The 21,821-nt window shown below is 38.3% G+C and overlaps 1 protein-coding gene and 1 long non-coding RNA gene across 5 annotated transcripts in view; one reads left to right on the plus strand and one right to left on the minus strand.

Annotated features, from left to right (window-relative positions):
- KIAA0825 (KIAA0825 ortholog) overlaps positions 1-21,821 on the minus strand; it is a 196,342-nt gene that overhangs the window by 164,356 nt on the left and 10,165 nt on the right. Inside the window, exons 1-2 of one of the 4 annotated variants that reach the window (XM_027728961.2) lie at positions 15,789-15,918; positions 14,677-14,740 (exon numbers count right to left, since the gene is read on the minus strand). The exons of 2 other annotated variants lie outside the window; for them this stretch is intronic. In XM_027728961.2, the coding sequence (XP_027584762.1) occupies positions 14,677-14,685 (9 nt within the window). In that variant the 5' untranslated portion in view covers positions 14,686-14,740; positions 15,789-15,918. Of the gene's footprint in view, positions 1-14,676; positions 14,741-15,788; positions 15,919-16,468; positions 16,513-21,821 lie in introns of those variants that run through there. One more of the 4 variants, XM_039384849.1, reaches the window with a different exon arrangement.
- LOC113992056 lies at positions 13,517-16,664 on the plus strand. Its single transcript, XR_003542134.2, has 2 exons — positions 13,517-13,630; positions 16,509-16,664. It is a non-coding gene; the product is annotated as an uncharacterized LOC113992056 (long non-coding RNA).

The raw sequence follows: 21,821 nt of genomic DNA on the forward strand, positions 1-21,821 counted from the left end.
GAAGAGCACTTTTGTGTGTGTGTATGTTTTCTTTTTCAATGTCAATCAAAAGGAAGAAATGTACTCACAGAAGTCCTATATAAAATTATACTTAGTTCCAATTGGATATTTCTTCTTTCTGATAAAACAATTCACCTTCCAGTACAAACATACACGGGAAACTCCATGGGATTTCTAAATTACTTTGTAATGTTTATATTTACTATAATAAGCATTTGTTCTCAGACCTACAGTTTGTAAAAGCAGTGTGTATCTAACTCTTGAATAGATTTTTTTATGAGCTCTTTTGTTGAATATGCACATCTACACTATATCTCTATGTATGTATAAATTACGATGTTTAATTATAGATTCATAGACATACTGCAGAAATGCAGCTAATAGACATATCCCACTTTCTGACACACATGCTATTGTTTTAAATACAAGCTATGAGTCCTTCCTTAGACTGGGTAAACATTAATAGGTCATATTTATAACATACAAACTCATTCCAGCATTTTTAGAATCATTGTGTTGACAGAGTCAGTTATTGGTAAATACTCATCACTGTTACTCCTTTATTTCCCTATGCACTTCAGCCAGTTAAGATTCTTGCTATGACTTCAGTGAGTTTCAGATATGACAGGACAGCATCACTCATAGAGAATGTCAGGCAAATTTTGTATTATAGTTGCACAGAACACCTTGCGGGGCAAAAAAAAAAATCCAAATACAGTTTTAAACTTCAGTCTACCTGGAGTTTTCTCTGAATCAATTGCTTAGCTCTAGAGGAAAATTAATCAGCTGGGCTGTTGGGCCCTTTGAAAAAAATCATAGTACTTATGTGTTTAAGAAAATCATAGCAGAACTAAAGCAGAAAGTGTAAAGTCAGATATGGTTTCTCATAATGATTGATAGCACTTTGGTAAGCTTAAAACTAAACGTTAGACTTTCATGTGTTTCCAAATGCCCTGTATACATTTATGCAAATGCTAAGTAAAATATGAAGTGTTAGGCAGTATAACATTTCATATGATGCAGATCTGAGAAGACCTGTCTTTTTGAGCACTATAGTACCTATTGAATAAAATACACAGTAAGTTTTCAGAAAAAAAAACAAACAAAAGAAACCATTAATGTTTCAATAAAATCCAAAGGTAGACTTTTATACCCACATTACTGTGTATGGAATAATCTGAAGAAATTATCTAATCCTAAACAGAATCTACTTCTTATGCACTGGCAGATATTTAATAGAACCCACAACCTGTGGCATGTAACATTAAGTAAACAAGACTCTTCAGTGGATAAAAAACTAGCAGACTGATATTTTTTGTTCAAATCACTGATTTTTAAATGAGGATTTGTAAAAACTAATCTCATTATTTTACAACTTCAAAATTCAGTCTTTAAAGTCATTCTAGATTTAAAGAACTCATGACCTATTATTAATTTCAGTTAATGCCAATGTACTATTTTAATTCTTGTATGAGACCCTTATTTTCAAATACTTCAAATATTACCTTTAGCATGTTTCTAGATAACTTTTCAATAACCATTTTAATTTTTAAGTTAAACAGTAACTTGCACATATAAAACATTTAGAAACTATAACCTAACACATTTCTTAATTTAACAACATTTTTTCCATATATAATATTCCACACTTCAGCACAAAATGCTTTGACTAGGTACAATCAAAGCACCATGGCTATCAAATTTTCTGGATTATTTTACAGCCAATCTAAATATTTGAGAATGTCCTCTAGCATTATACAAGTTTTACCTCTAGAGCTCCCATTCCATCCATATGCAGGACAATAAAAGAAAATTGTTGCCACTAGGCACTATTTTAAAAAAAGGATGTCAATGTATCCACAATTTGAAAACAGGGATATGTCAAACTGCAGCACCATAAGTACAGAAAATTAGCCAAATCATTGAAGCTTTTTGCTGATACTACTTCTTATCTTACAGAATATATCTCTTTATTGCCCTAGCAAAACTAAAAGGGGATAAGAGAATTGGTAAGATTTTTCATAACTCAGCTTACACTTTCAAACCATCACCTTAACAATCATTTCCTTTATCTATCTTTAGTTGCATAACTGTTTCCAGCTGCTCTACAGCACAGAAGATGTCATCTGTAATCACACAGCAGGCAGCAGCAGTGATGGCAGTGGCCTGAGATACTACTATTCAATCTGAAATTCCTACTGTTTTGAATGTATAAGTAGGCTGAATATTTATTTTTTTTTTGAAAACCATGTAGAGCTTACACAAGAAATCCATTTAAAAACTATAATTTCTTGAGCTCTACTCTGACACAGTAAAAGTTTTTCGCCCAATTTTCTGTGGTAAAAATCCTTTAAAATTGTACTACTGTTTAAAATAAAGACTTGTAAAAGAAAAGGAAGAAATTAAAAATTCTTTCTATAAAAGAACATAATCCATATTTGTTTCTTTTAATATGTATTCAAGATCTCTATTTAAATTTTCCAAGTTACCTTTCACCTACTTCCCACACTTTGCTGAAGCATACCCAGCATTTACAAAAAGAATACCATATTCTTCCAGTAAAAAAAGACATTTATTGCATACAAAAAAAACCCCAAAACCAAAACAGTCTTCATGATGGTTTTACTTACTAAATATTTTGAATGTCACAAAGAACTTTGAAACAAGTTTTAATAAAATCATCTTGCATTGTTCCCCCTGCAGACTTCCCACATTTGCTGTTGTCATGAACTTACATTTAAATGTTACTTTTATAGTCATCAATTATTATCCACCACACACTTAAGATACGTTCTTTATATTTTTCAAAGAGAGATTCTAAGTATCTCTAATTAAATTTGTAACCCTATTGAAAATAGTTTTTCTCCCAAATTCTGACATTATAACAGTCACCAATAAGAGAGTGGGAATTAAATATAACTGAAGAAACACAGTCCTCACTGGGGATGAAAGAGAAAGTTGTGCCTTCCATCTAAAGCTGTAATATGAGAATGCAGTGATCTAAGGCAGCTATAGCAGCCATTGAATCATAATATTGTCAAAAGCCTTGAAAAAGGACTGTGAAAATGCACAAATAACATATACTACTATTTTTAATATCTATGGGTTTTTCAAACTACGCAGCTTAGTCCTGTTTTCTAGGCATTTCTAGGCACAAGAATTTAAAACTAAAATCATGTGTTCTGCCTATTGTCTCTCCCTAGTTCTTTGAGCCATTTGAGAATAGAAAGCAAAGGAATCAGCACTGCTCTTTTGGATTTGCTGGTACTTGGGACTGGTAAGAGATGTTCAAAGACAAGAGGAGAATTCTCATTTATATAAACTTAATCAAACACTATTGGTCAAAGGCAGCGACTTCAAAAGAGGAACACGCCATCTGGAGTTGCAATGAAACTCCTGAGTAGTTATGGCAGAAGAAAGGAACAAAGGATAATGTGATTTCATAACCTTAAGTAAAGAAGAAATGGCCATTTTCTGAGTAGCTCTTGAGTGAAATGGTCCCGTATCATCTTTGTCTCAGTTGGTTATCCTGCAGCAGGAATTCTAAAGTGATCCCAACATCCCAGATTCAACATTTATAAACAAACCACTCTTAGACAAGAAGTCCACAAACATTCGGAATCCATCCACTAAATCTAGTGGCTCTCCTTATCTCCTTATTAGTCGTATAGTTACTAAACACATAAATCTGACAACTGTCTGTATACAAGTGCAAGTTTTTTTTTCCTTTTCTGGTTTTCCAGATTCAAGACGCCTCTTCTCAGAATTTTTTTTTTGTGCCTGCAGTTCTATTATATTTAACAATTTTTTTTAAGAAAAGGATAAACCTGGTGCAATTATGTCTTCTTTAGGTATGGTTTAAGGCCTTACAAAAAAAAATTCATTAATCAACTTTTCTGCCATTGCCATACACAAACACAGGACAGAATTAGTCTGGCATTGTCCCCAATTAAGACTACATCAATCAATATAATTGTTAAATGAATACGTTTTATGAATGATGGATGTTTTAGAAATACTTTTCAACAACAATAATTACCAACCAGTAGATTAAAGTAATCACTAAAGCACAGAAAAGAGATTCTTAGAAGCCTAATTAAAATATCTACTGTATGTTTTCTTAGAATCTTCTTAGCCAAGAAAATATAAAATATATATAAAATATAAAAGAATAATTTCAAAATAGACTATAGTATCTAATTTATTTTCAACTGCTTTAGATGAGGATCATACGTATTGAGACAAATTGGCATAGTGGTATGGGAAAATGCGTGAGAACAACAATTACTTTCCCCAGAAAGACTGCATGGCATTGTGGTTTTTTTCCGGAAGAACAGGAACATAAGGTATGTATGGTGCATCCTCTGCAGAGCTGCCTTTTTAATTGTGGCAATAAGAAATGTTATTTAGGCATAATATTTGAGCTTTCTCACTTTGTGTCACTTTAGACACTCAGAAAGAAGAGGCAAATCCTTCACAGAACTATGCTCGAAAAAGCAGCTGCTACAGAACTCCTGTCTTGCTTGACATTAATGTCTAAAACTGCACAGATTTATAAAAACTGTACTGAAAGAACTTATCTTTTAACACACTGGTAAAGAACCAAAAGTATATAATTTTCAACTAAAAACCTTACAAATCCATACTAGCTACTTCTATACTAGACCCTAAAAGCCTTTTCTTTTCTTGTTTATTGGAAAAATTCTCCATCCTGAGACAATACTCTTTAACGACTATGGTATTTAAAAAAGAGAAATATCAAGACCTTTAAGGTCTTGTAGCTCAGTATATCAGACACAAAGTCGTTAGAATTTGAACAGGAAATAGCCTTCCAATGAAACTATTATATTTAAAAAGAAATACAAAAAAGGTCTGTGACCACAGCTTTTAAAAGGTAGGCTGTATCAGTCCCTTCATTGCCACACATTCTATTTTCTTTCATTACTACTCAATTTAAAGCTAAGAGCTTTAAAGATGTCCATTATAAGAAAATTAAATACAAAAGCCCTCCACAGAGATGTCTCTTAAGTTGTTCCACGTTTATAGTCACAGTCCTAAAAGCTTATTTAGTACTGTAAATGTAATGGATTTGGGTTTTTTCCCCAAATACTATTGTTATATTATTACTAAATTCTACATAGGGTCATATGAAACATTTCATTGGTAATTGTAAATGTCCATTAAATATAATTATTTTTTTCATTGTTCATTTCTTAAATGAAATGTTTAATTATTTTTTTTTGCTGGCATAACTCACCTTGTAAAGTTTCATGCAATATTACCTATTGCCCAATACATCCCTTAGACTCTAAAGCATAATGCAGTCATATAATGTTGTTTCTTCAGTTTTTCACCTTCAAAAGCACTGTTAAGCTTCTTTTTCTCTCTCCTTGAAAAAAAACCACCCCATAAGTAAAATTATAATACTGAATGCTTTTACCATGTTGTCATGGTTTAGGAATGGTGTTCCCAATCTAGTGTTTCCACTGAAACCTCTCCAAATCAGGAAACACAAGATCACTCCCATCTCCCCCTGAAGCAGGATGGAGAGGAGAATTGGAGGTACAAAAGGTAGAGATTATGGGTTCAGATAAGAAAAATTTACTGGAAACAGTAAGGAGATAAGAAAAATGAACGGTAACAGGAACAACAGTAATAAAAGGGTGTACAAGAAAGGCGAACAATTCACACATGAGAAAGCTCACCACACGAGAACTTGCAATATGCGAACCACCGCCGCACTACACCTGACCAGAAGACTCCCTTTGCTCCACCCCTGGCATTGAGGTGAGGTGGTATAGGATAACATCTAGGCCTTAGCCAGACCCCTCCCAGCTACTGTAAAAAATTAATCCTGTCCCAGCCAGAACAAGGACACAGCTGTACAGCTTTCTGGTTTGTTTCTGTCATTTTCCTTTCTTTCCCCTTTTAGTTAACAAAATTCTTAAAGCCTAGTTAAAAATCATAGCATAAAGGCTACCTTTTGTCATCTTCAATTATATTAAATGCATTGATTATACTGGGTATGTTTCATCTAGAAGTTTGCATATCAAATTATTTTAACTATTCAAATTCTGTTTTCTACCACTTTTTTTCTTGAGTTTTCACTTTTTCCAGAAAAGTGAGGCACTGAGAGTAATTCTTCACATAGGGGATTTTCTTCTTCGCAACTCCTATATTACATAAGAAATAGTTCACTTCTATAAAAAAAAAATCACTGTAATAAAAACTTAGCAAATAAAAATTTTGTACATGTTTATTAATTTCTTTTTAAAAAATAAACATTTTAGAAATAAAATGTTGTTGCTTTCTCTCTTCATAACCAAATGCTGCCACACTGACATAATTATCAATTATACTAGTTGTTAACATTCCCTAAGGTTATAGAGTCTTTTAAATTATACCATGTTTTTCACTGGCTGTGTTCCTCACATCCAGCTGCCACTCTATTGAATACAGCAGGCTAAATGGGCAAGCAAATCCTCAAATAGTTTTCTTGCCTAGCATTTTATTCCCAACTACCACAAAACATGACTGCCTAGGCTTATGTGTTAGCCAAAGTATAGATAGTATGACAACAGACTATGATTCCTACGGTATAAAAGATGGCAAGTTTTATAGATCATGAGACCTAAGGCCAGATGTTTCTGTGCTGGACTTCCAAATACCAAAAGTTCAATCAGACATAATCTGGGTACAATACTCATTAGGAAAGAAGTAAGAATAAAGAAAAATTAGATAAATTATAACTTTAAAGAACCATTACATAGTTTTTAGGAAGGCAATATTAATAGTTTACAAATACACACTTCCTTAAACTTACACACTTACCCTTCCTTAAACTGGGTAAGTTATAGATCCAAAGAAATTAATTTTTGCAGCACTGATTTGGTTTAAATTATTTTATAAAAGCATCAGTGTCATGTCCATGTTCTTGTTCATGTTCTTGTCAGATTATTTCAAACAGATGACTAAAAGAAAACAGAGTGTAAGTTCTTAGCAAACCTGTGGATTTATTAGCTCTCAAAACATCCAGATGGTATTTCTACCTTGCAGTAGCTGCTGTATGACTGATTTTTCATAGACAATCACATACCTTTATACTCAATCAAAAACAACTGGAATAATTGTTCAAAAGGAAGACAATGCTATTCCACATGTAACTTATCTTTGATGCAGGCCAAGATGCCATTGGCCTTCTTGGTCACCTACTCATACTGCTGGCTCATGTTCACCTGGCTGTCAACCACCACACCCAGGTCCTCTTCTGCTGGGCTGCCTTCCAGCCACTCTTCCCCCAGCCTGTAGCACTGCAATGGGGTTGATGGGATCCAAGTGCAGGAACAAGCACTTTGTCTTATTGAATCTCATACAGCTGACCTTGGCCCAGTGATCTAACCTGTCCAGATGCCTCTACAGAGGCATCTGCTTCCTATATCCAGCAGATCAACACTCTGCCCAATTTAGTGCTGTCTGCAAATTTACGGAGGGTAGACTTGATCCTCTTGTCCACACCATCAATAAAGATATTAAACAGGATTGGGGCCCACAACCGAGCCTTGGGGAATCCTGCTAGCAACCAGCTGCCAACTGGATGCAACATATTTGCTACCACTCTCTGGGCCCGGCCATCCAGCCAGTTTTCAATCCAGTGGAGAGTGCACCTGTCCAAGCTGGGGGCTGCCAGCTTCTCCAGCAGAATGTCACAGGAGACAGTGTCCAAGGCTTTGCTGAAGTCCAGGTAGGCACATCCACAGCCTTTCCCTCATTTACCAGGCAGGTCATAAAAGGCGATCAGCTTGGTCTAGCAGGACCTGCCTTTTCTAAAACCCATACTGGCTGGGCCTGATTCCCTGGTTGTTCTGTATGTGTCACATGGTAACACTCAATATAATCTGTTCCATAACCTACCCTGGCACTGAGGTCATGCTGACAGGACTTTATTTCCCCAGTTTCTCCTTCCAACTCTTCTTGTAGACGTGTGTTTTATTGGCCAACCTCCAGTTGTCTGGGGCCTCCCTCCTTAACCAGGACTAATGGTAAATGACAGAGAGTGGCTTGGCAAGCTCTTCTGCCAGCTCCCTTAGGTGAATCCCATCTGGCCCCATAGACTTGTTTTCTCTAAGTGGCACCCCCTGTCACCAACTACTGTCTCCTGAACTGCAGCAGGCCTATTCTGCTCCACATCCTTATCTACCACTTCAACAGACTCACTGCCCTAAGGATAACAGTTCTTTCTGCTGAAGACAGAGGCAAAGAAGGCATTAAGTACCTCAGCCTTTTCCTCATCCTTGCTGACAATGTTTCCTCCCCTTGTCCAATAAAGGATGGAGATTTTCCTTGGACTTCCTTCTGTCGTTAATGTATTTATAAAAAGGTTTTTTATTATCTCTCACAGCAGTTGCCAGATTGTGTTCTAGCTGAGCTTTTCCCTCTCCTCTTTACATGACCTAATGACATCCTTGTACTCTTCCTGAGTTGCCTGCCCCTTCTTCCAAATATCATAAACTCTCCTTCCCCCCCACCAAGTTCCAGCAAAATCTCCTTGTTCAGCCAGGCCAATCTTCTTCCCCAGTGGCTTGGTTTTCAGCACACAGGGATGGCCTGCTCCTGCACCTTTAAGATTACTGTCTTTCCAGCCTTCCTGGATCCCTTTGTTATTAAGGGCTGTATCCCAAGGGACTCTCCAAACCAGTGTCCTGAACAGGCCAAAGTCTGCCCTCCAGAAGTTCAAGATAGAGGCTTTGTCGACCCCCTTCCTTACTTTATCAAGAGTCAAAAACTATAATTTTGTGATTGCTACGCCCAAGATGGCTTCTGACCACCACATCTCTCTTCACAAACAGCAGGTCTAGCAGAGCACTACCCCAAGAGGCTCTCTTACCACTGTGTTATCTTCCACACATTCCAGGAACCTCCTAGACTGCCTCCTCTCCGTGCTGAGTTTCCAGTAGACATCCAGCAGGCTAAAATTTCCCACAAGAACAAGGTCTGGAAGTCATGAAACATCAGCCAGCTGCTTATAGAATACTTAATATGCCTGTTCAACCTGATTGGGTGATCTGTAACAGTCCCACCAGAAAGCCTTGTTATCCTTCCCCCTGAATCTTACCCATAGGCACTCAATCTTATCATCACTATCCTTGAGCTCTATATGGTCAAAACACTTCTGTAATGTAGAGAGCCCCCTCACTGCCTCTCCTTCCTCACCTGACCCTTCTGAAGAGCTCCTGACCATCCACTGCACTCCAGTTATGCAGTCATTTCACCATGTTTCTGTGATGGTCACTATGGCATAGCTTTCCTGCTGCACAGTGGCTTCCAGCACCTTCTGTTTGTTACCCTTATTGTGTGCATTGGTATAGACGCACTTCAGCTGGGCTATTGATTTCATCCCCAATGCTGGCAGACTGCCTCCAGGCTCATGTCTAGTGAGCCCAGTCTTATCCCCTTCCCCCTTCAAACCTAGTTTAAAGCCCTCTCAATCAACCTTGTCAACTCATGGGCTAGAATCCTTTTCCCCCTTCTAGACAGGTCAACACCACCTGTCTCTAGTGAGCTGGGTGCTGTATAAACTGCTCCATGACCAAAAAAGCCAAAATTCCCCTGATGGCACTAGTCTTTAAGCCATGTGTTGATTCAGGTGGGTCCTCCTGTTCCTTTCAACATTCTTCCCTGCTACCAAAAGGATTGAGGAAAACACCACCTGAGCTCCTGTCTCTTCAACCAGTCACCAGTGTCCTAAAGACCTTTTAATTGTCCTAGGACTTCTCGATCTCTTCCTGCTGACCTGGACAACCCAAAGTGGGTAATAACCAGAGGGCTGAATAAGTCCTGGGAGTCTTCCAGTAATATTTCTTACCCAAACCCCAGGGAGGCTGCAAAATTCCCTGTGGGATGGGTCCAGTCAGCATATAGGCCCTCAGTTCCTCTCAAAAGGGAGTCACCTACAACAACTATCCTTCTTTCCTTCTTAAAAGGTGTAATTGTAATGCATCTGGTTGACTGACTTGCTCTGGGCAACCCCCAGGGTAGACCTTCTAGACCTTCACCTTCACTATCATTTGCCCAACTCTCAAGTTTCAGAGCCTCATACCTATCCCGTAAGTGCAACTTGGAAAGGCAAGTGAGGCTGGGAGAAGATTATTCTGCTGACCTCATTAGGGACCTGCTTCCATTCTCCTCCTTCTGCCTGATGGAGAGAGCATCAGGTTTCCTCTGACTCTTGCCAAGCTTCCACCTGCAGCATTTCTCTCAGGGATGGAAGCATGTGACTCCACCAGCATATTTCTCTCTCACGCTCCCCGATACTCCTCAGCCTCTCCACTTCCTCTTCAAGCTCTGCCACTAGGCTGAGCAGACCATCCACCTGGTCACAGACAAACAAACCAGGCTCAAACACTCCCTGCAGCTGGAGACCTGGACAGCTGCATGCTTCTGAGGTCACCACTCTCCTTCTAGCAACAGCTTTCAACTACGTGGAATCCATTTTTGGGCCTGCTCTAGCTAGGTAAGCAAAAACCACTAGGGGAGCTTGCCTCAGGAGCTGGGAGGATGACTGTGCCTTCTTACATGCCCTGCTTACGTGAACTGTCACATGAACTGCTGCACCTCACCTTGACTGATGGGAACATCCTCATTTGAAGTAACCGTATTTCTCAATACGACATATTCATTGTCTTTTCTCACGAATTCTACTCTTGATCTTGACTAAATTTTTTGTCATTTATTTCTCAGATATAACTTCAATCATCCATAGTTCCAGGCTGCAACTTCAGACCCCTTCTTAATATGCAAGTAAGTAATCAGGCTTGCATCATTATAACAGATACCAGAATAGGTGCCAGAAAATAACTCTAATTCTCTCTCATTTAACTTGTTAAAAAGATATAACTAGTGAATCTGGATGTTATTTGTGCTACTGAAGACGAACATAATTTAGTAACAGAATCCCTTTCTTCAAGTATTAATTTCAAGAGCTTCTCAGTGTTAAAAAATTCTCAGTTCAAAACTACTAAGAGATCTCAGTATTTTCTCAAAACCCTTGTAACAGATACAGGAGTCTCTGCTAGATAAATAAGAAGATGATCCTCTATGGTATAAAAATAATTATGATGGGAGAGTAACATTTAATAGAGAAAAATACAAAATGCTTTTGTTTTTCATGTACTTTTTATTCAACTTCATTTCACTTACTTGAGTTCTGAAATGTGGAAATTTACTTCACTTTGACATCCTACCAAGAAGTTTTAAAACTACTGAAAATGCTTATTTAGTATAATGTCCTCACTTTACAATTTTTCTTCTGCTTACATTATTTTACTATTCCAACAAGCTATTAACAGCTAGTATTAGAAAAAGGCAGGAGACTAATATTTTACCAAAATATAGCACTAGTTTCTAACTCTAGTGGTTCTAGGAACAAAAGCCACTACATACTACCAAAACAAATCATCCCTTTACACAAAACACTGGCAGAAATGTAAAGGGGAGAGCAACCCTTAGAAATCAACAAGTGTTTAATCACTGTGTAGAGTAGATTCTGCTGACCGTGGCCTCTGTAGAGGCCCACCAAAAGCCTTTGGTATCCTCATCTCCATTTCTCCGTAAAAGATTCCAAGCCCTTTCCCTTACATTTGTATGAATTAATCTTTGCAGGGAGGAAGAACTGGGAAGAGAACTTCTGCTAATTACAAATACTGGTGTACATTAAATTCTTTAAAGAAAAAATCATAAAAACACACCTTCGCCACAACTGAAAGCTCTGCTCTAAAAATTAATTACACAAGGAAAGGAATGTAAGCTGAATTACACATCTCAGTAGGAACTGAAATATTAAATTACATCTTCACAGACTACCTTATACCAAAATGTAAATGTGTATTACACTTGCAGTAAAAATACTACATTGTATGAATTGTGACATGCATTTCCATTGTTGATATTACAAATAAAACAGTACAACTATTACATGCTAACATGGACAAGCAATGAGGAATCTGACATTAACTCTGGAAGTTTACAAAATAATTCATATTCACTGTTGCCAGGAGCATCTCCTCTGATCTGGTGTGTTCTGAACCTCTAAACAATTATCTTACTTTTTATACTTGAAAACACTGCAAATACTGAAATGGTAGTTTTTGAGTTTATTATTTCCCTCTCCTTGCCCTTAAGACTCATTCCACAGACAATAGACAGTAGAAAATATAGCTTGATTCAACTAATCTCCCCTTTGATGTATACTAGACACCAGGAAACAAGAGATGGATTCCAAAAGAATAGGGATATTTTCAAAATTACAGGCATTTGGCTGAGTAACATGGTAAAATCTGCATATTCAGGAAAGGCAGCTCTCCCATAACCCTAATTAGCCTAGAGTAAGTTAATACCAACTGTAAGCTGAATTTTAAATGCTCTTCTACTCAAGAATACTATAATTTGGGATAATTGTTTATTTATGCACTTCAAAGTACTTGTGAACACAAAGCATCTAAAGAATACCACCACTGAATCATAGAATCATAAATATTCTGAGGGGACGCATCAGGACCATCGAGTCCAACTCCTGTCCTGCACAGGACACTGCAAGAATCACACCATGTGCCTGAGGGCATTGCCCAAACACTTTTGGAACTCCGTCAGGCTTGCTGCTGTGACCACTTCCCCAGAGAGTTTGTTCCAGTGCTAAACCACCTTCTAGCTTTTTCCTGATATCTAAACTAAACAACTAAACCTCCACTTCATGCCATTTCCTTGAGTCCTTTCTCTGGTCTCCAGAGAGAAGAGACCAGTGCCTGTCCCTTCATTTCCCCTTGTGAAGAAGTTGTAGAATACCATGAGGTCTCCCCTCAGTCTCTTCCAGGCTGAACAGACCAAGTGACCTCAGCTGTTCCTCAGACGGCTTCCCCTCCTGACCCTCTACCATCTTTGTAGCCCTCCTCTGGACACTCTCTAATAGCTTTATGTCTTTCTTTTATCGTGGTGCCCAAAACTGCCACAATATTCAAGGTGAGGCTGCACCAGTGCAGAGCAGTGCGGGACAATCACCTCCCTCGACTGGCTGGTGATGCTGTGCCTGATGCCCCCCAGGACACGGTTGGCCCTTCTGGCTGCCAGGGCACTGCTGACTCATATTCAACTTGCCAGGGCCCCCAGGTCCCTTTCCATGGAGCTGCTCTCCAGCCTCTCACTTCCCAGTACGTACGCATATCCAAGGTTTCCCCATCCCAGGTGCATATGGTTGGTGATTGCCCATCTCTCTAATTTGTCAAGGTCTCTCTGCAGGTCCTCTCTGTCCACAAGAGAGCTGACAGCTCCTCCCAGTTTAGTGTCATCGGCAAATTTCCTTAGTATTCCTTTGAATTTTGCGTTCAAGTCATTAATTAAGATGTTGAAGAGGACAGGGCCTAAGGGAGCCCTGTGGAACCCCACTAGCAACCGTTTGCCAGCCTGATGTCACTGTAACTCTCTGTGACCAATCTGTGAGCCAGTTGCTCACCCATTGCATAACACAGTTATCCAGTTGTATACCGGACATTTTGCCCAGAAGGATACTGTGAGAGACAGTATGAAAAGCTTTGCTGAAGTCCAAAAAGATTACACCTGCTGGGTTTCCTAGATCAAGCAGGTAGGTTAACATGCAGTGACATAGATACAGAAGTAAATGTGAAGGTATGTAGACGGATATGTACTTCTCTCTAAGATTGTCCCTTACAAACATTTTCAATCCTCTCTTATTTTAGCATAGTTGTCTGTGTTTCCCATTTCCCCATCCAGCCCATATCACAGTCCAGCACCCTCCTGTCACATCTCAAGTTCTGTGTGCTCTGCTACCAGAGCCCCTCCTTTACCACTGTCCCCACTGTGTTTTCAATACCACCATCTCTTCTCATGACAGCCTTTATTTTGCAAGTCTGCAACTCTACGTAACCTCTTTTCTCTCAGTCATTCTGCTCCCCATAATCCTTTTGTTCTGCTAGATGAATCACTATGGATGCTAATATGCTTCTCTCTAATGTGAATATAGGTGAAGATGAGATGCTGGCATGGCTTAACTGTTCAAATGTTGCATGACATTGTTTGAAAGATATGAAGTTATGGTTATGCTAAATAACAGCAAAGGCTTTCATGTGTCACCTCTTTTCCTTTGAGTTCCCTAATTTCCTATAAAATCTACACTACACTAAAAATCTACTCTACACTAAAAACTGTCCCAAAATACAATTTTTTGCAAAGTTTCCATATTGGAAAACAGAAAAGGAAACCACACAGAAATGAGAGCATTTTCAAACTTCACTAATCAGATGTCTTACTTCTGCACTAACTTGCCTATTCAGAATTGAAAGTTTACCTATACAACTAAGAGATTAAACAAAGGACTAAAATTAAATAATACATTGTATATTCATTAGACACCAAAAGATGCATACAGTTGGCAGTTAATGTATCTCCAGCAATTAAAAATTCAGCTATATGAATATTGCAATAATTTGAGATTTTAAATTATTTATCTTGAAGTGGCAGAGATCACTATTTAAAAATAGCATGCAAGATGCAAGTCATGAAAAATTGATGTGAAACAGCAATCTAAGACTTCAGCTCACTTTAAGCAAAACTATTAATGCTAAAAAATTCCTACCAAATTCAAGTCAATGCAAAAAGAAATTTTATGACCTGTTCCATCAGTTCTTAATCCTCAGTCTTATTCTCTCTGAAGTACACTAGCAAGCTGTATGAACTAAAAAAAAAAAAAAATAAAAATAAAAAGAGAGATAAATCACAAAGGAGAAAATTAAATTCTTTCTGAACCACTCCCTTTTTCCTTCTGTTTGCCCCCTCTAATATTTCATTTTCTTCTACACTTCTCCTCCCAAATTTCCCAATGAAAATAAATGCCAGATGGCTTTAAGTCAGAAAAATCATCTATAACTGCACTTTACTGTATTTGCTGCTTAACACATCCCCACAGTGAACCTAACATTTAGAACCTATCATATCAACATAGTCATCATGATCCAAGCTGCAAGTAGTAGAGAGTGTCACTGTCAATTTTGCTTTCTTACACTTCCTTCCCTTCACTTCATCTGATTTTAATAATCCCTGTCAAACCACAAACAGTCCAAATTATTTTCTTGACACAGATGCTTTCAAGGAAGAGACAGAATCTCAACTTTCATTTAGTGACTACAAAAGCAAGCTGTCCAACTGGACAAATATTAGTTCCACTCTTGACAATCTCTACTGTAAAGCATCCTTTCGAATTTTCACTGAAGCTGCCAAGGGTTTGAGATAAGCTTCTTGTTTAGTGTAGATTGACTCACAGGATTAGCTCACCAACAACTGTCATGTTTAAAGAAGCCAGCAGTTTCAAGTAAAAAAAAAAATTGCTTTTAAAAGATCACAATTGCTTCCCATCAGAAGCCTCATGGGAAACATTTGTTTAAATACCTCAAATTACTGTCTCATGCATGGGGCTAATTCAAGACTAACCAAAGCCAGTTCAAAAGATTCTTTGGTAACTAGTCAGCATATACCAAAACAACCTTTGATGAATCTATAAAATCACAACAAAATGCAGAGGTATATGCATAGATGGTGTTTAGAGTTCCACAGCAAGAGAATTATACTTGCTACTAATAAAGCAGCCTTTTAGTGCTCTTTTAACAGTTTGGGCTGACAACTGGCTCTTCATGATCACTCACTCATCTTCATGGCCAGACATCCTCCTGCTTGCCTTTTATTTCTGTTTTCCTTCCTAGTGAAGAGTAAGAGTTTTAAGAGCTTACCGTACTCTTCTCCTTTAGTATGGCTAGTCAAAGAACAATCTTGATACTCAGCAGAATATTGATTCTACCACAGGTCTGCATCAGATCAGATCTGTATGTTCTTTTATTCTAAAAAAAAGTATCTGATCAAATATCACTTAAGGAGAAAAAAAAATATAAGTAACACACAGACCAATGGTATTGTCAGTTTTAATCAAAAGGACATTGATTTAAGCCTCTTTAGGTGCAGTGCTTAGTCTTGACTATGTCTTGACTTCTAACTAACTAACAGTTTGTATTCAGAGCAGAACTCATAACTGCTACAAGCTAGCTTTATGCATTAAAAAAGCACAGGTTATATATCATTTCAGGTTTAAGCACTACCAAACAGAACAGAAATAGGAGATAGGAAAGGCATCTGTAGAACAGTATATTAAAGTACAAATATACTGATTGATATGAAAGTAGGTCTGCACCACATCTAGTTAATGGTAACCAAAATAACTGTGCAAAACTAAATCTTGTGTCTAACTGGCTTGGAATTCTGTAACTATCATGGAAGATAAAAAAAATAAATCTTAAGACAGGACCTTCTTACTAATTCACAATTCATATATAAATGATTTTTTTATCTAGTTTCTCAGAGGTAGCCTTTATATTCCCAGAGCACCTTCTCTATATTTTTACCCATTTTGTCTTACCTGATAACTTTTAAGATTTTATATCTTTATTTCTTGGCAGGATGTGCAAGTCATCTCAACTACAATGCTACAAAAGTAAAAAAAAAAAAAAAGCATAACCAAGAAGCAATTTTAAAGAATACTTATCCACAATATCTTTCCATTGCTGTTGAAGAAGAAAGAAAGGAAAATAAAGGAATAGTTACTGTGAAAGGAATTTCCTTCTTCTCAAAGACATCTTAAACTATACTTTCACACTCCAGCTTTATCATAGGGCAACTAAGAGTCCTGAGCTGTCAGCTCACAAAAGAAACATCCTGTATTCATGGCTAAGTTCGTTTACCTCTACACTATTGATCTATATATGCCATAGAAATGCCATGTGGGTACTATGCAAGAATACTCATCTTTAATACATTCAGCTATCTCTTCTGGGAAGATGCTGTATCAAGAATACTATTTCAAAACATGATAAAGGTAAGAGTGTAAAAAGGTGAGAGAATGAATCATTACTTAATGCATTCACACAGGGGAAAAGAAATCATTCTTTGGAACAAGACCAGGTCATAAATTACTGTGCAAGAAGGAAAGACAATCAGCTGATTTGTGATGCAGAAAGGGGTTCCTCCTGCCTACCTTAAACGACTGCTGTAAAATTTATATTAAATTCTCTGGTGCAGAAAGCGCTTAGCCTTTGGTTTCACGATTAAGAGAGCAAGTGTTCATAAATATCTTATAAGTGAACACCATGCACTGTATTATTTCTTACATAATTACAAGACTTAAATGAGTTGTGCAACCAGCCACAAAGTGACACTACAGTGTAAACAATGTGCACTACTTGCCTATTACTTCAGAACAAAACCTGGTTGAAAACTAAAGATCAATTTTTGGTTGTTTTGAAGGAAGACTACATTTCAAGTTTCTAGAAAGAGAGGGGAACATCACAAACTAAAGGAGTAAAATTTTTTTCCTAGGGTCATATTAATATTTTAGCAAATTTCTTTTCCCTTATATTAATTTTAAAGAATTTTACAACTGTTCTTAAAAAATAAAAAATTAATAAGCCACGTAATATTCAAGTTGGAAATTTATATTACAATCAAATTTTTAAGTTTTAATCTATATATTTTTGGTTTAACTGCCTAAAACCGAGTATAGTAATAACTCTAGCAAAATATCCTTCAGAAGCATGAATATCCTTCAGAAGCAAATTATTTTTATATAAGAGCCCAACAGTGAACCTTAGAGTTTCAACTCTATTCTATTAATCTGTAAGATAAATTGTGTTTTTTGTGACCCAGCCAACAAGATTCCTGAGCCAAGATTCCTTTCACTTGTACACCTCTGTGAAACAGTTTTGAGGATGTTACAAACACAAACAAAATATCCAATGAGAAAAGTAGTTAAAGGCACATATTCTGAATAAGGAAGAAAGTGTTCAGGGATACAAAAGGGGTGAAGCATCTATTGAAACAACATATTTTTTCTAGGTAAGCAGTAATATCACAACACTCTTATGCTAATCTTTGGAGCTAAAAATTATTCAGAAACTTTAAGTTTGTTCCAAATAAGTGAATCAAAAGTCAATAGCTTTGCAAGTGGGTATCATGTAATGGCATTGAACGAATCCTTTGATTTTTAGTAGCAAGGCAGACTGGAATGATTTTTCCACTTTCTTTCTCCATTGCAGTGTGCACCAGAGATAAGTTTATTACAGGAAAAGAACAAAGAGAACTGTATTCCTCATTACTCCCTATATCTGCATTACCTGACATAACTTACATGTTCCCAGTCAAATGGCATCTTAAGAATTAAAAACATTATGGAGACTACTATTCTTATTTCAAACAATCTGCTTCTTTATCTGTACCAGTGGATGATACAGCTTGCTAAACCAATTCTTTTTTAAATTATCACAAATTTTTATTAAAGTTAGGTTTTTGTGCTATTATGCATTCATGGCAACACAATAAAAAGAAATTAAGAGAAACTGATTGACTGTACTAAGAAAAGAGATTCAGACTACTTGAAAGAGAGGCCACATTTTCTGACCTTTTTTCCACAGGATCCTACCAACATTCTGTAGCAGCCACTTGGCCAGTGCAAGACTATTTATCTCTATTTACGAGGCAGCTGAATAAGCACTGATGGTGGCATGGGGCAGGTGACTGAAGTGAGTGACTGGTGCATGCCTGACCACTTGGCAGCAGTGCCAGTCTATGCCAGATGAAGCTGACAAAACCATGATGAAAATAATGGATTGCCTTCACTATACTTACAGACCTTGAGAAATCATCTCTACAGAGGGATTGAGAGGATTGTGTTTACACGCACATGCTAACTTACCTGAACAGAAAGTTCCATTACGTTTAACAGCAACAAAATGAGAAATCATATGTAAAAAATAACAGAAACTGTTCACCTGCTTTTATTTCACATTATTTTAAGTAATTAAAATTCCTTTAACAAGTCTTTCTACATACTCTACATCCTCTTGGTTTATTCAGTACTGGCCACTAAAAAGAAAGTGGTTATTTACACGGAAAAGAATTGGGAACTCTTAGTACTTTCTGGGGGTTTAGCTAAAGTAACCCAGGACTAAGGTTCCTGTAACTCATAAGTTCCATAGAAGTATCAGCAAAGAAAAAAGCAAAGGAAGTTTAAGAGAACATGTACATACTTATGCATGTAAGTTTGGTAACAAGATAGCCCCCGCTCTTTAACCAATACTCTCTCATCTGTGTTTAAAAACAAAGCCAATAAAGCCCGTATTGTTTCCACTGCTTTTATTATTTTTCTGAAAACACAATACAAAAAAAACCTGTATAAAAAATGACAGAAAGGTTGTAACTCCAGCCCACAAAAGGCAAGAAATTTAAAGTTAGTCTGACATTCAATCCTTAAATCATGCAATTGTGCTTATTTTTTAAGAAATGACAGTGCAAGGTAATGACAAGTTGTCAGCTCTAACTTTGAATTGCCTGAAGTTTGTCATTTGGTGTTTGTGTCACAACCTTAATGCTATTTAAATGTAGTTTTTAGTATCTATTATTTAAAAAGGTCTACTTTACGACAGCAAAAAGCTTTGATGGAATAATCCTCAAAGTACACTGCAGTGCTGGTATGCCACTTCATTAGAAGTAGTGCATAAAATATATGCTGTTGACAAATCTAATTCATTAAAGGTGAGGTAGAAGAACTTTAAAGCAAGTGGATGGCATCATTAGCTACAGTTCCTTTTATAAATTATTCTTCTTTTCCCTTTTGAATGACTTTGTCAGTGTTCCCTTTCCAGACAGTGTTTTTGCCTTAAAATTCAATACCTTCAACATGTTTGCACAAGTTAAACAAGTAGTTTATTCACTAAAACTGAAACTGTAAGCAGAAACAATTGCACTGATTATTTCACCAATACTAACTAATGAAAAATACATTTAAGCAATAATACAGATAAATAGAATCAACCAGGTTGGAAAAGACCTCTGAGAGCATCAAGTCCAACCCTTGATCCAACACCACTGTGGTTACTAGACCATGGCACTAAGTGCCACATCCAGACTCATCTTAAAAACCTCCAGGGACGGTGAATCCCTGGGCAGCCCATTCCAATGTCTGATTACTCTTCTCCATAAAAAAATTATTCCTAATATCCAACCTAAACTTCCCCTGGCACAGTTTAAGACTGTGTCCTCTTGTCCTACTGCTGGTTCCCCAGGAGAAGAGACCAACCCCCACCTGGTTACAACCTCTTTTCAGGGAGTTGTAGCGTGTGATGAGGTCTCCCCTGAGCTTCCTCTTCTCCAGGCTAAACAACCCCAGCTCCTTCAGCCTCTCCTCATAGGACTTGTGCTCGAGTCCCTTCACCAACGTTGTTGCTCTTCTCTGGACCTGCTCCAGCACCTCAATATCCTTCCTGAACTGAGGGGCCCAGAACTGGACACAGTACTCCAGGTGTGGCCTCCCCAGGGCTGAGTACAGGGGAAGAATCACTTCCCTGGTCCTGCTGGCCACACTGTTCCTGATCCAGGCCAGGATGCCCTTGGCCTTCTTGGCCACCTGGGCACACTGCTGGTTCATGTTCACCTTCCTGTCAATCCAAACTCCCAGGTCCCTCTCTGTCTGGCTGCTCTCCAGCCACTCAGTCCCCAGCCTGTAGCGCTGCAGGGGGTTGTTGTGGCCAAAGTGCAGGACCCGGCACTTGGCCTTGTTGAACCTCATCCCGTCGGAATCACACCATCTCTCCAGCTTGTCCAGGTCCCTCTGCAGAGCCCTCCTGCCTTCCAGCAGACCAACACAGCCCCCAACTTGGTGTCATCTGCAAATTTGCTAATGGTACACTACATTGATCCCTGGGGGACACCACTAGTGCCCGGTCACCAACTGGATGCAGCCCCGTTCACCACCACTCTCTGGGCCCGGCCCTCTACCCAGTTCCTAACCCAGCACAGAGTGCCCCTGTCCAAGCCGTGGGTTGCCAGTTTTTTCCGGACTATGCTGTGGGAGACAGTGTCAAAGGCTTTGCCGAAGTCCAGACAGACTACATCCACAACCTTCCCCTCATCCACCAGGTGGGTCACCTGATCATAAAAGGAGATCAGATTGATCAGACAGGACCTGCCCTTCCTAAACCCGCGCTGGCTGGGTCTGATCCGTTGTCCATCCTGTAGCTGTTGTGTGATTGCACTTAGGATGATCTGCTCCATAACCTTGCCAGGCACTGAGGTCAGGCTGACAGGCCTGACCTGTAGTTTCCCAGGTCCTCCTTGCAGCCCCTTTTGTGGATCAGCTTGACGATTTGCCAACTTCCAATCATCTGTGACCTCCCCAGTGAGCCAGGACTGTTGGTAAATGATGAGAGTGGCTTGGTGAGCTCTTCCACCAGCTCCCTCATCACACTAGGATGGATCCCATCTGGTCCCATTGTGAGACTTGTGAGGATCCAAGTGGTTCAGTAGGTCACCAACTGTTTCCTCCTGGATTACAGGGGGGCTACTCAGCTTCCTGTCTCTGTCTACAAGCTCCGGAAGCCAGCTGTCCTGAGGACAACATGTCTTACTGTTGAAAACTGAGGCAAAGAAGGTGTTAAGTACCTCAGCCTTTTCCTCATCTTTGGTGACTATTTCCCCCCCTATGTCCAACAAAGAATGGAGGTTTTCCTTCCCCTCCTTTTGCTATTGATGTATTTGTTGAAGCACTTCTTGTTATCCCTAACAGAAGTGGCTAGATTGAGTTCAAATTGTGCCTTTGTCTTTCTAATTTTCTTTCTACATGACCTAACTATATTCCTAAACTCTTCATGAGTAATCAGCCCTTTTTTCCATAGTAGGTAAGCTCTCTTTTTTCCCCTAGTTTCCTTTAAAATCTCCCCATT

The sequence above is a fragment of the Pipra filicauda genome, unplaced genomic scaffold (assembly GCF_003945595.2).
Source record: "Pipra filicauda isolate LSUMZ 115617 unplaced genomic scaffold, ASM394559v2 scaffold37_size4185640_pilon, whole genome shotgun sequence".
Lineage (NCBI taxonomy): Eukaryota > Metazoa > Chordata > Aves > Passeriformes > Pipridae > Pipra > Pipra filicauda.